General features: G+C 37.9%; 1 protein-coding gene across 29 annotated transcripts in view; it reads left to right on the forward strand.

Moving 5' to 3' along the window:
* The first annotated feature begins 1,304 nt into the window (after positions 1-1,304).
* The window catches only part of LOC103477041 (neurexin-1a), a 264,906-nt gene continuing 253,631 nt past the window's right edge, over positions 1,305-12,579 (forward strand). For 14 of the 29 annotated variants that reach the window (XM_008429894.3, XM_008429906.3, XM_008429900.3 and 11 more), the window contains exons 1-3: positions 1,306-1,643; positions 1,751-1,932; positions 3,029-4,333. In XM_008429894.3, coding sequence (XP_008428116.1) covers positions 3,622-4,333 — 712 coding nt within the window. In that variant the 5' untranslated portion in view covers positions 1,306-1,643; positions 1,751-1,932; positions 3,029-3,621. Of the gene's footprint in view, positions 1,644-1,750; positions 1,933-3,028; positions 4,334-12,579 lie in introns of all 29 variants that reach the window. The other 15 variants (XM_008429905.3, XM_008429899.3, XM_008429902.3 and 12 more) reach the window with 4 other exon arrangements.

Genomic DNA, 12,579 nt, shown 5'->3' on the forward strand with positions numbered 1-12,579 from the left:
AAATGAAACACGACACTCTGACTATATAAGCTTCCTGCTCAATTAACTGTTACCTTCAGTTGTTATAAAAAAAAATACTGTATATCAAAAATAACTTAAAAGAAATTTGACTTCCCAATTTGATGCCTTTAGTCTGACCTTTATCTCTTTATGACACTCCTCTATTTGACTTCCCTCCTTTTGCACATCATCACAATGATGCACCTCCATGACACCATTTACAACCATTGTTGGGAACGTAACGCAGGACTGAGAAGTAGTTTGGACCATAAGCTCACTGTACAGGCAGTATCACCAGGTGTTTGCTAGCCTGGTGGAGCTGTGAGGGAGGTGATGTGCTCTGTGGAGCGAAAGCTGGAGACTGCAGCTTCAAGGCAGACCTTTAGGAAATGCATGAGGAGGCGCTTAGGCAACCCCACTGGCTGCAACGGAAGACTCAATAATTTCTCAAACATGCAGGAAAGAATGAAAACAACTCTCTAGGTATATTTTTGATACGTGGATGATATCAAGCTAAAAACAAAGAGTTAATTTTACATAATGCCCCTACACCCCTCTTTAAAAATGTATTTGCTAAAAATGGCTTGTTAGTGGGTTCTTTCACAGGGATAATGATCCATGACACGGCAAAAATCAACACTGAAATGGGTATGTAAACTCAATCACACTTGATGCTTGTTCATTTCAGCCACAGACCTTAATCTTACAAAAAAAAGAAAAGAAATGATGGGTGAGCTGAGTAGAAAAACACATACAGAATAAGAGGACACAGGAAATTGAAAGATCTACCTGAATTGTATAGTCAGACATCCTGCTGCTCCAACATTGAGCTATTATAGAAGAATAAGTGCTTAGGAAAAAGCGGCTGTGGGCATTAAAAGCAGATGTGCTGTGAAGTAGTGATTTTGTGAAAAATTTCGTAAGATTTTTTTTTTCCCCACTGGATAACTATATACTCAGATTAAAGTTTTAATTTCTCACAAATGTTCTTTACTACTGCAATTAAGAATTAATTTATCTTAAGGGTTTTTACACATCTTGACTAGAATTGGATGAGAGTTACTGGGTTTATTTCTACACGGTAGTTCAAACAATTTGGAAAAAGTTATTCTCTGTTGCAATTGTTCTGAACGTGGCTTACAACATATAACCAAAGTGGCTGTACAAAAACAAGGCAACCTGCTTGGACTTTGAACAAAAAACGACACAGACTTTCAGCTCATTCAGCTGAATCCCAGACAAACCACAACCTAGTTAGGATATCCTACTTTATACAGACAGAATATTGGGTGTCCTGAGTTATTAGTTCGTCCAATCTTTCACCTAAAGTTGATTTCACTATTAACAGCCGTGAACTGATGCACATGAAAGCAGATGCGCTGTCCAAGGGACTGCATTCTGCCCCTCCCCGGTAGATATCACGAAGAGACACGTGATAAACGCTCTGTCTGTGGCTCCTGACAGTCGCTGGATAAGCTGAACACAGAAACTCGACTGCACCTCCTCTTCTACAGAGATAACTGGATTTTTTTTTTTTTTTTTTCCGTCCCGCGCTGCTCGCCAACTCCATCCACTCCCATTTTATATATCTGGTTCTTCTTCATTCATACCGTGAGTCACATTTGGAGGACACGGCATTTCAGGTAATTTCTCCTAAGCTTTTAAGATTTGAGCGGAGTTTGAGTGAAAGTGGACACATCTCGCTGTCTCTCTCTCTCTCTCTCTCTCTCTGACTCTTTCCCTCGCTCAGGCTGATGCTGTGATTCACTTGAAAGCAGATCTTGATCGTCAAAAGAGGATTTTAGACTCGGGCTCTCCAACAGACGCGGAAATATGGACGATGCTGATTAATAGGAGCTTTTCGAATCGTTTTCTCATTTTCTTCGTGCAACTGTTTAGGGGTCCCGTGGAAGTAGAGGTCTACGCGGAAAGGTAGAAGAATATGTTGCATATTGCTCCAGCAAAAATAAATAAATAAATAAATAAAAAAAATATTAATACTTGAATAAGTAATTAATCCCACTAATACGTAAATATAATCCCTAACCGGTTGTGTTGTAGCGGTAGATGTGAAGGTATGGGCGATTGGAGGAGGGGGCTTTTGAGCGAAACGTGAAATTCCGATGAAGATCTAATTTATGAGATAAAAGCATTATCATCTTTGAAAACCATCGCGGACAGTTATTGTGCAGTTTACCGAGCTAATTCAGTCTATTTAAAGTATAATTTTTAATTAAAGCCAGCGTCCAACCTTTTCTATTTGCTAGACCAATATGTTTTCTCTATTTGAAATGCTGCGGAGAAATTAAAGAGTTTTGCTTCTTTCTCAGTGTAATATTCATTGTCATTTTAGATTTAAAGAAATGCCAATATAAGTGAAACTGGAATGCAATAATATGACAAACGGCCACGAAAAGCACAGTTGGGGATTCTGACTGAGATCCAGAGATTTTTTGGGAAAGGTGGTCTTTGTGGCTTTGTGTGTGAGGGTGACGAACACAAACCGACCATTGTGAATCAAGTGACGCACTTATTCTCATGTTTAGTGTTCAGCCAGCAGCAGAGCATTCAGGGCATGTTTAACGGAATGCTGAGGTAAACGCTCTGTAGATCTGGTCTCACCCCTCCTAATTGTAAATGTTTCCCAAGACAAGATCCGAGGGATGCATTTCTCTTTGTTAATCTTTTATTGCAATTAAGACCCAGAATGTTACTGTTTTGAACAATTTGTGACTTTTTCCCTTCATAGAGTTTAAATACTCTACTACAGATATGGCCAGTGAGATGAACTCATATGTGTGATTGTCAAGTGCAGCAGCTTGCTTCCTGGAAAGAACTGGTGATGGTAATCTAATGATACAGCTTGTGCTTATTGTGACAAAGGGCTCCCTGGCTATACTTCAACTTAATCACAGTATTAGTCTAATTCTAGCCTGAAGGCATTGCCAAAGTGGACTTGGAAATGGATATGTTGAAAATGCTGATGCTGTATTAAATCTGCTTTTTTTTTTTCTTTTCTTTTTTGCAGAGCGCATCAACGCAGAGAAGTGCCTTGACAGGCAAACTGTGTCTTATGCTGAGCTTATCAGCCAACGTGACTCCTTGTGGCATTTTTCGACTCTGTTAGCTAGGACACGGGGAGGAAAGCCCTAAACAAGAATTCCAGCGGCTCGCCAGAGAAAATGCACTTAAACATGAAAATTAAAGCTGCCATTTCAACTTTTTATTATTACATGAAATAGACACTGTTTGTGTAGCCAGGAGATATCTGAATCGCATGCTTGAAGTGAGTTATGGCAGAGAGAACCTTCGAAGAGTTTAAACTGTTTTGGCGAGAACAGTGAGATATTGGGCCACTGGCCTGGACAGATTTAAGTAATGCTGTCTGCTCCAGGAAACAAGTGTTGGCTTAATCATTTGTCAGTTAAACCTGTGCTAACATGTAATCTTATACCTTACAATGCAGCAGTTCACACTCACAAATTTACTTAGGCAGTCAGTGCTACACCAGACTTTTATCACAGTTGACCCAACATACTTTTTTGCGTAACCCAAGATACATATATGTAAGTTCATAAGCGATTACTCCTAACTACAGTCTACCAAGTTTGGAATCGCACAATGGTTGTACAAAAGCTGCACGGTGCCCATTTCATATGGGTTGGGATCCTCATATGCTGCTTCATGGAAATAGGCACCTGTCTAGAATTTACAGGTACTGAGGGACAGTGGGCTAGGTTTCCAGTGTGGAATGCATGTTGCGAAAGTGAAATGAGCTTCAACATGAAAACAAAGAGCTCCCATGGGGTCCTTGTTTACTTTGACGACGAGGGATTTTGTGACTTTTTAGAACTTTTCCTAATAAACGGCAAACTCAGCCTTCGCTACTCAATCTTCTGCGCAGAGCCTGCAACCGTGGTGTCTGACACTGCGGTCAACGACAGCCAATGGCACAACGTCACGATCAGGAGAAGCTTTAAGAACACAACCCTTTCTGTGGATGGCGAGATAAAGTGGGTGGAAGTGAAGTCGAAAAGACGAGACATGACTGTCTTCAGCCATTTGTTCGTTGGTGGAATACCGCCGGAGCTAAGGTCTGTGGCGTTGCGCTTGACGTCGGCAGCGGTTAAGGATCAGCCACCTTTTGCAGGATGGATAACAGATATAAAGGTCAACAACACGGAGTCTGAAATGATCAACAGCGAGGGGGTCTTAATGGATGTCTGTGGGACAGCCAACATGTGCTTAAATGGAGGAGTCTGCAGTTTAATTAACAATGAACCGACATGCGACTGCTCTCACACTGGCTTCCAAGGGCAGGACTGCAGTGAAGGTAAGACCTGGACTTTGTAATTCAGCACATCGTGGTTTTGACATTACACAAATTAACCCAAATTGTTGAACTCAACATTAGCTCAAAAGTAATGGATTCCCTTCCTTTATCTGGGTAAGCTCTGGTCGTGTGCTATTGATCTGCTATACAGTTGTTTGTAAAGTTAAATCTCCTTGAAGGCCTCATTAGCAAGCAATGCAGGTAACTTTCATCCCCCAAAGGTGTCCTCTATAACTATAAAGCAGGTCTGTGGGGATCAGTTGACCTATAAAGTATCTCCAGTGAATTGCTGCAAATTAAAGAGCAATGATTGTCATCATAGTCGATGGAGTAAACATGAGTGATATCATTGATCTCATAAAACAAATTAGATGATGGCAATAGAAGAGAACCCACATGCTAACAGGGTGGAGTTTATGGATTAATGAGAGGATTATAGTGTTATATTGTTGCTGAAAATACACAGAGCTTCACACTAAGCAGGCATACAGGACAGTATTTTGATTGAATAAACTATAAATTTTTAATAATAATTTTAGTTTGAAGTAAAACGTATTAATTGAAACAACAAAAATGACCTTTATCACAGCTTTTGATCAGAGAAAAGAATGTGTTGCAAATAAGAAAAACAGGAACAATAGACCAGTTAAATATAAAGACAAAGGGAACATAGAAGTCCTTTAAAGGTAATGGAAATAATACAATTAAAATATCTTTAAAACAACTACTGCTTGTATCTGCAAATTTGCATGTTTTCTGTTTTCCTTCTTTAGTTCTTATTGTGGACATCCGTGGATAATCATTCTTAAAAAAACATTGTTTTTTTTTCATGCAGCAACAATGTAATTTGTTTTGTGACTTTTTCACAGCATGGATCTTTTCAACTATAAGCTCACGGAGCTACTTTCAAATAACTTAGATCTATTGCATAAATTATTCTAAATTAATCCCCTTTAATTTTTTTTAGGGTAGTATAAAAACTGTATTACAAAGTGCACAGGCTAAATACTGTTTAATAAATTTTTGTTTGGTCGTAAAATGTTTTATTAGATTTCTTTACAACCCTTATGCACAGACACAGTGAATAATTCCCTCTACAGTAAAGTTGTTTTTTTTTATTTCTGCCTCAAACTTTCCTATTCTAAACTGGTTGGAACTACATGCTATGAACATTTTCCTTCTGTTTCCCATGCTGAAAGCTCTGGCTTAGAAACTGAAAAAGCGGTGCTACGTAGCACCAACAATCGACCTAGAACTCCTTCAAACATGAGCAGCAAGGCGGGCTCATCTAGACAAACCAATCAAATTGTTGGAAGGACCATGTGTTAAACTTCCAAGTTGACTGTGGTTGATTTGCTTAATTCAACCTTGACATTCAAATTATAAAAAGGCCTCACATTTTCTGTGATGCGGTGATATAACTCTTATAACGTGATACAAGTAGGGGAATACTTCATAAAGGGCTGTTGCTACTTACAGCTAAATTCTGAAGTTGCTATATCAAGCTTGATTTAAGTTTTAAATATTGCAAGGTAATGTTAATAATCCTTTCCTCATGCATTATGTGTAGCTTTTGTTTTTCACCACACCTGGTGCTGTGGGCTTTTACACTATAAACTAGTGTAAATGTGAGGCATTCACAAATATTGCTTGTTGTTTAAAAGACCCATCCATAGATTACCTGTAACCATTTCTTATCCTTGAAGGGTGAGTAGTCTCACCCAGCAGTCATTGGGTGAGAGGCAGGGTCCACCATGGACAGGTCGCTGTTTATCATATATATGGCATTATTCAAAACAGAATTAGTATTTCCAGCAAGCCAGGCTCTAATATTACCATCTTAAATTACTAAGTAAATTTTTGATTTGTGCCTTTCTTCCATCTCCTTGCATTCCAATCCTATTCAGAGAAAAATCCTATTAAAACAAAGGTACTGAATGAGAGCCTAGAGATGTGGCACTGAGCATGTGCTTTGATTGTGTAAAATAAATCCAGTTCTTTTACACAAATAGTTAATAAATGGTTTTAGCTTGAGGAATTAAGACCTGGAACCGCTCTTGAGAAAAAAACGCTAGAGCCCTATGACCTCAGTAGTATAACTTGCATATAATACATTAGTTATTTCTTTACATCTAGCAGCCTGTATCAGTTCATCTAACAGATTACATTCATAAATTTGAAATGAAACATTATTGTGGCCGTACATGTGCTTGGACCTGCCACTAATGTTTGTGTAGGTTCCATTACAGCTAAAGGCATATCAGAACATCATAATGACTTTGCCATTTTAAGAGGCATAAAGTGTCTAAACAAATCTGTCTCAATACACAAGCATCAGCAATATTCACTGCCCAGTTGTAGTATTGCAAGGTATTGTCGGATATGGTCCTAAATGAATTCCTGGAGAGGGCTTTCTTCTGGGTGTGCTATTTGATGTTTGTCCCAAAGTTGGTTTTTGTTTTTGTGAATCAGATGAAGAAATTGTGATTGTCACATGAGAGCATTTCATGACAAAAGACTTGAGCTTAAAAATTTACTGATGAGAAAACATTATTTTTTTTGCTACAGGAGTATTGAACAGTCACAGTCAGTGGGGAATGGAGTCATTACTATGATGGTCTGAAAGCTTTTCCTTATTGTTTAAAAGCCCTTTTGAGAATCTGCATCATCATAGGGGTGTTGGCTATAATGGGGGAAGACATGTCCTGAGAGTTACTTACTGTATATGAAGCATAAGCATGCTTATAAATAAATTATTTTGCAAGTTTCAATAGGTGTGATGACAAAAAAGTGGCATGTTTTCCTCATTCTGATGGTCTAAATTTAGCATTGTGCATCTGTTCGCTCAGTTTAGATATTTTCAGTCTAAGTATGAACCCACTTTTCTGACCTGATTACAAACCAGCAATCGGTGTAATGTGCCGATGTCACTTCTCTCCTTGTGTTATGCTTCTGACCTCCTAGAAATAAATATGCAAATTATGAAATAAAAGATGATTCTCTTACATAATTAGAAAGTGCTGCCTTTTTGTAGCACTTTAGAAAGCTTTGGTGCTCTAGGAGTTTCAAGAGAAATTGCGTGGCCCTGATTGGTTTGCATTAACAGTTTTGACAATATAATACATACACCCTTATTAAGTTGTGTTTTTCCAAGGAGACAGAAAACTTCACATCCACTAAGCATGACCCAAAACCAATTTACACTTGTTAGTTGTTAACTTTATGGAGCAGAGCAGGGCTGTATAGAAGAGGGCCTTCATCGTTTTTGATTAAAAAATTGTTGCCTGTGGCTGTTGACACGGATTCATAAAATAATTATAAAACACACCAACCCTATAAATCTGTAAGAAAGAACACTTTTACAAGTAGTAATAGAGTTGGACTGCAAGTACAGAGGGACTTCTGAAATTGCCAAAACGCAATATAATGCATAATTGCAATAATGCACAAGTCAAAATAAAAAAAGTAAACACAGTGTTTACATATTATTTACACTTGTGAAACAACGAGAAAGTTATACTAAGAGTGGAAGGAAAAGTTACTTTCTTTCTCACCCTATTTTATTTCTCAGCAGTATGTCGGGAAATGTTTTCTAACCTTTTGAAATCTAACATAGTAGAGTTAACTCTCTTCTAGCTTGACTTGATGGATACTCAACCTCACTCATTGGCTTGAGAGTGTGTCTCTGAGCCTCAATTTTCAAGTTGTGCTACAGATGTTCATTTGGATTTAGGCCTGGATTGTGCCCAGACTATTAACAATTGTTTTGACCTAAATCGTTGCATTGCAGCTCTGTTTGCCTCTCTAACCCAGTATCAACCCCTTTGCAGCCTCTAAAAGATGATACAACCTGCCTTTGCTCAAAGATCGCCCATTATGATGTTACCACCAACAAGATGTCCGTAGTTGCCATGAGCCTTAACGCTGTCCCTGCCCAACCTGTCAGTTCAGTAAAAACTTTTAGCAGTTAATCACAGCAGTAGTTATTTTAGTGACTTCATAGGATTGGAAGTTAAACAAAGAAACTCTGAGCCAGTAGTAAAATCTATAGGAGACAGAAATATGCATAGCTTAAGAGACAGACATGGCCTACCACAGAAATGCCGGGTCTAGTGAGAGAGCATAAAGTTATTGGCACCAAAAGCTCAACTTATAGCTATCTGCAGGAAGATGTCACAGCTAAAGGGCAAAACCTGGAAGTAAACCTTATTAAAAAAAGTTTTAGCGTCCAAGACTAAAGCTGTTTCCACATGTGAATTGGAGCATTAAAATATCTGACTCCTTTTTTACTTTTAGAAACTCTGGCGTCCATCAATAGCCCTGTAGTGTAAGAAAAAAAGTATTTTGTTCGGAATATAGCAAGCAGTTCTTTAATATAAGATGGACCTCTATTATGTGCTTTATATAATCGTTTCTTGAATTTTTCGTTGAGTAAAAAAAAAAAAAAGTTTCTAGTTTCAGTTTTCAACAGAACCCTTGCTGCAGCATTATGGATAAGCTGAAAGCTTTTAACTTATTTTAAACTTTGAACATTTTCATAACTTTATTTCTGATCTGCCTGGTGTGTTCCTTGATTTTTGTAATTCAGTTTGTTTTTTAGTCAATCCCTCAGGCCCCCAGTGTGGGAAAACGTCCAAAGGACTGCATAGAAAATCTGTAAAAAAAAAAAAAAAAAAAAGTCAAATTGGGATTTGGATAATTGGGACTGAAACTATGTCTTTGTTTGCTGGCAACCTCTCAAATAAGCCATCTCATCCATGTTAGCGTCAAGCATTTAGAAGTGAAAGATAAATTTATTTTTTTTTAAAAGACAGCAAAGCTGTTCTTTCAACTTTTCCAAATCTATCTGGTGACTATACAAGGATTTGGTTTAGGAGTATATTGAAATTTCAAACTTATTTGTGGATTGGATAATTTAAAAACTGTTTTGTTACTTTGATCAGATGAAAGGATTATGGGATTTGCTACCAGACCTGTCAACTTCTCCCCATCCAACTGCAAGCGTGGACATTACATGATGTCAAACACAAGCATACACATGCACAAATCCCCACAATTGGTTGAAACAATTATTTAAATGCACCGTTCAATCAAAAAAGTTCTCTTGAATCTGTCCTTTTGTTTCTCATTAGATAAATAACATAGATGCACTGGATAAGTGCATATTTTATCATTATAAAATGGAACCATATTTACTTCATCATACATTGTTCAACCATAAATCAGTAGAAGTGAGAAAGTAGGGCAGACTGAATTCTGGACATGATTTTATTTGCCCTTTTCTATTATTTATTTTTAAGCATATCACCAGATAGCATTTAGTTATTTGCGTAATCGGGAGACAGTATACTGGTACATCTAAAAAAATTTAAAGTACAGTTTTTCTTGCCCGTCATCTCAGAAAGTGAAACATATTATCTAGATTCATCAAACATACAGTTATATATTTCAAGCTTTTGTTTCTTGTAATTTTGATAATTATGGTTCGGAGATAATGAAAATTCAGTGTCCCCGTCAATTAGAATTCTGTGATAAAAGAATCTCCTACTGTCACACCCTAATCATCTAATTAACTCAAAACACCTGCAAAGGTTTCCTGAGCCGTTAAATAGTCTCTGACGGGTTAGCAGGCTACATAATCAGTCACTGACACCCTTCACAAGGAGGGTAAGCCACAAAAGGTCATTGCTGAAGGAGCCGGTTGTTCAGAGTTCTGTAATCCAAGCGTATTAACAGAAAATTGAGTGGAAGGAAGAAGTCTGGAAGGAAAGCTGCACCAGTAACGGGGAGAACCACAGTCTTGAGAGGATAGTCAAATGTAATTAATTCCAGAAGAGCCAGTACACGGATGAATACTAGACTTGGGCTACAAATGTTGTATTCCCCGTGTCAAGCCACTCCTGAACCAGAGATGTTAGAGGTGTCTTACCTGGGTTAAACAGAAAAGGAATAGTGCTTTGGTCCAGCGTTTTGTCTTCAGATGAAAGTAAATTCTGCATTTGGAAATCAAGATCCCACCGCCTTGAGGAAGAGTGGAGAGTCAGAATGAACATTGCTTGAAGTCCAGTGTGAAATTTTCACAGTCAGTGATGGTGATCGATGTCATGTCATCTGCTGGTGTTGGTTCACTGTGTTTAATGAAGATCACAGTCTACAAGGAAATTCTAGAGCACTTCATGCTCCCCTCTGCGGACATGTTGTATGGAGATGCTGATTTTATATTCCAGCAGGACTTGGCACCTGTCCACACTGCCAAAGGTTCTAAAAGCTGGTTCAATGTCTCAACAGAACCCTTGCTGCAGCATTATGGATAAGCTGAAGGCTTTTAACTTATTAAACATGACCAGTCCTGTTCTTGACTGGTCAGAAGACTCCCTTGACCTTTAACCTCATAGAACAATCTATGGGCTGTTGTCAACAGGAAGATGAGAGACATCGGACCCAACAAGGCAGATGACCTGAAGGCAGCTGTTAACTCAATCTGGGCTTCCATTACACCTATGCTGTGCCACAGTAGTGATGAGGCATCATTAAATGTTTTGACACATTAACAAACCGTATTGTGTCGATACTGTGTCACTTAATACTGACACCTACTGGACTTTAAAAATCCCAACAGGCAAACTAGTTGATCCTGTCAACTGACACTGATTTGATAACCTGTAAGTTATTGTATTCTATATTGTATTCCTTCATATATTCATTTAAATTTAAAATATCGTTTATTGTTAGTCAAGTTAAGTTTTCCAACATTTGGAAATTGAGTCTGTTACTCTTTATTGGTACAACTTCTCCAGTTGTACAAGGAACGGATGAATCTGGAGTGCAAAGAAATTGTAAGGAAAGGTGGAAGAGGTTTGGACGGATAATCATTTGGTTGTCTCAATATCTCATAGGATCCATCTATCAGAGAAAGATCAGAGGTTACTTTGGCAAATGCATCCCATTGACATGTATCCTTCCTTATAAACAAAGTTTGGCTGGTCTGTGTCTGAAACAGTTACTGTGTGAGCTATGTGACTTTCTTGTAGTGTTACATGGGGTTTCGTTCAATGAGCTTCAAGCATTGGTGTTGCCGGATAAGAACATAAGTCTACTTGTACACAGACAACAAAGACAAAAACAAGTTTTCTTTTAATCTTTTTTTTTTTTAAATGACGTTGGTCATTGTAATAAATGTAGGTGTTTACAGACCTATGCCACAAGCTAATTGCCTCTAAGCCACGTCACATTGGTGCAGTAATTCATGCAAGAGGAGGCCCAACCAAGGATTGAGTGCTTAGGAATATTCTGTACATACTTTTCAGAAGCCTGACAATTGCGCTTAACACATCCATTGCCGAGGAGATGAATATGAATGACTTTGCTGTCAGGTCGTCTTGATGTTGCAGCTTCATGTCATGCAACCGCCTCTCTATCACCCCGAACTTACACTGAATGCGTCACTGCTCCGCTGCGCACATATTATTAACACAGACGAGGTCCCTCTCAGTTTTTGTCAATTTCTAAACAAATGTGACTTAAAGTTCAGTGCAACTTATGTGTCTTTCCTCTTCATGACACATTTGCTGACTGATGTGACCTATATTCTGGAGAGAATTATAGTAGGATTGTTATAGTCGAAAAAACTGTACTATTTGAGACCTAATAGAATGTGAGAAATGTTAATTGTATAATTTCTAATTAATGCTCTATGCAAATCAGTCAACTTTAGTTTAGCAACATCACAAGAAATTTGAGGTGCCACTGTCAGTACTCTTTGTCTGTCAGGATTAATTACGAAATGCCTCCTGAATCATACACAGCAAGTGTTTTTGCATTTCATTAGTACCTTTTGTGGAAGCTATTCATGGTGTCTTTCTTGCAAATGTATCTTATTCCATAACTATTAAAAGGTTTTAACATGACTTTCTGAATATAAAATACAATTTGATTATCTCTCAACTTTTACTTTAAAGGTGGACTCATCTATATTATGCACTCATACAAAGATATTGTATTTTGCTTAGTTAAAATGGCAGTTTCTAAATAACACGACAAAGACGGCCCCCAAAAATAAAATGTTCAGTTAATGTTCCAGAATAAAGTAAGGAAAATTATGAGGATCTCTGCAGTACTGAGAGACTTGTAAAAAAAATAAATATGAAAACTAAGTAACCTCCTCATCATTTAAATAAGGTTGGTAAGACAAATAATATGGATCAAAGTGGTGTTACTGGTCATCAACGCAATAGTGTGTCCCCTGA

The sequence above is a fragment of the Poecilia reticulata genome, chromosome 15 (assembly GCF_904066995.2).
Source record: "Poecilia reticulata chromosome 15, P_reticulata-male-v2, whole genome shotgun sequence".
Lineage (NCBI taxonomy): Eukaryota > Metazoa > Chordata > Actinopteri > Cyprinodontiformes > Poeciliidae > Poecilia > Poecilia reticulata.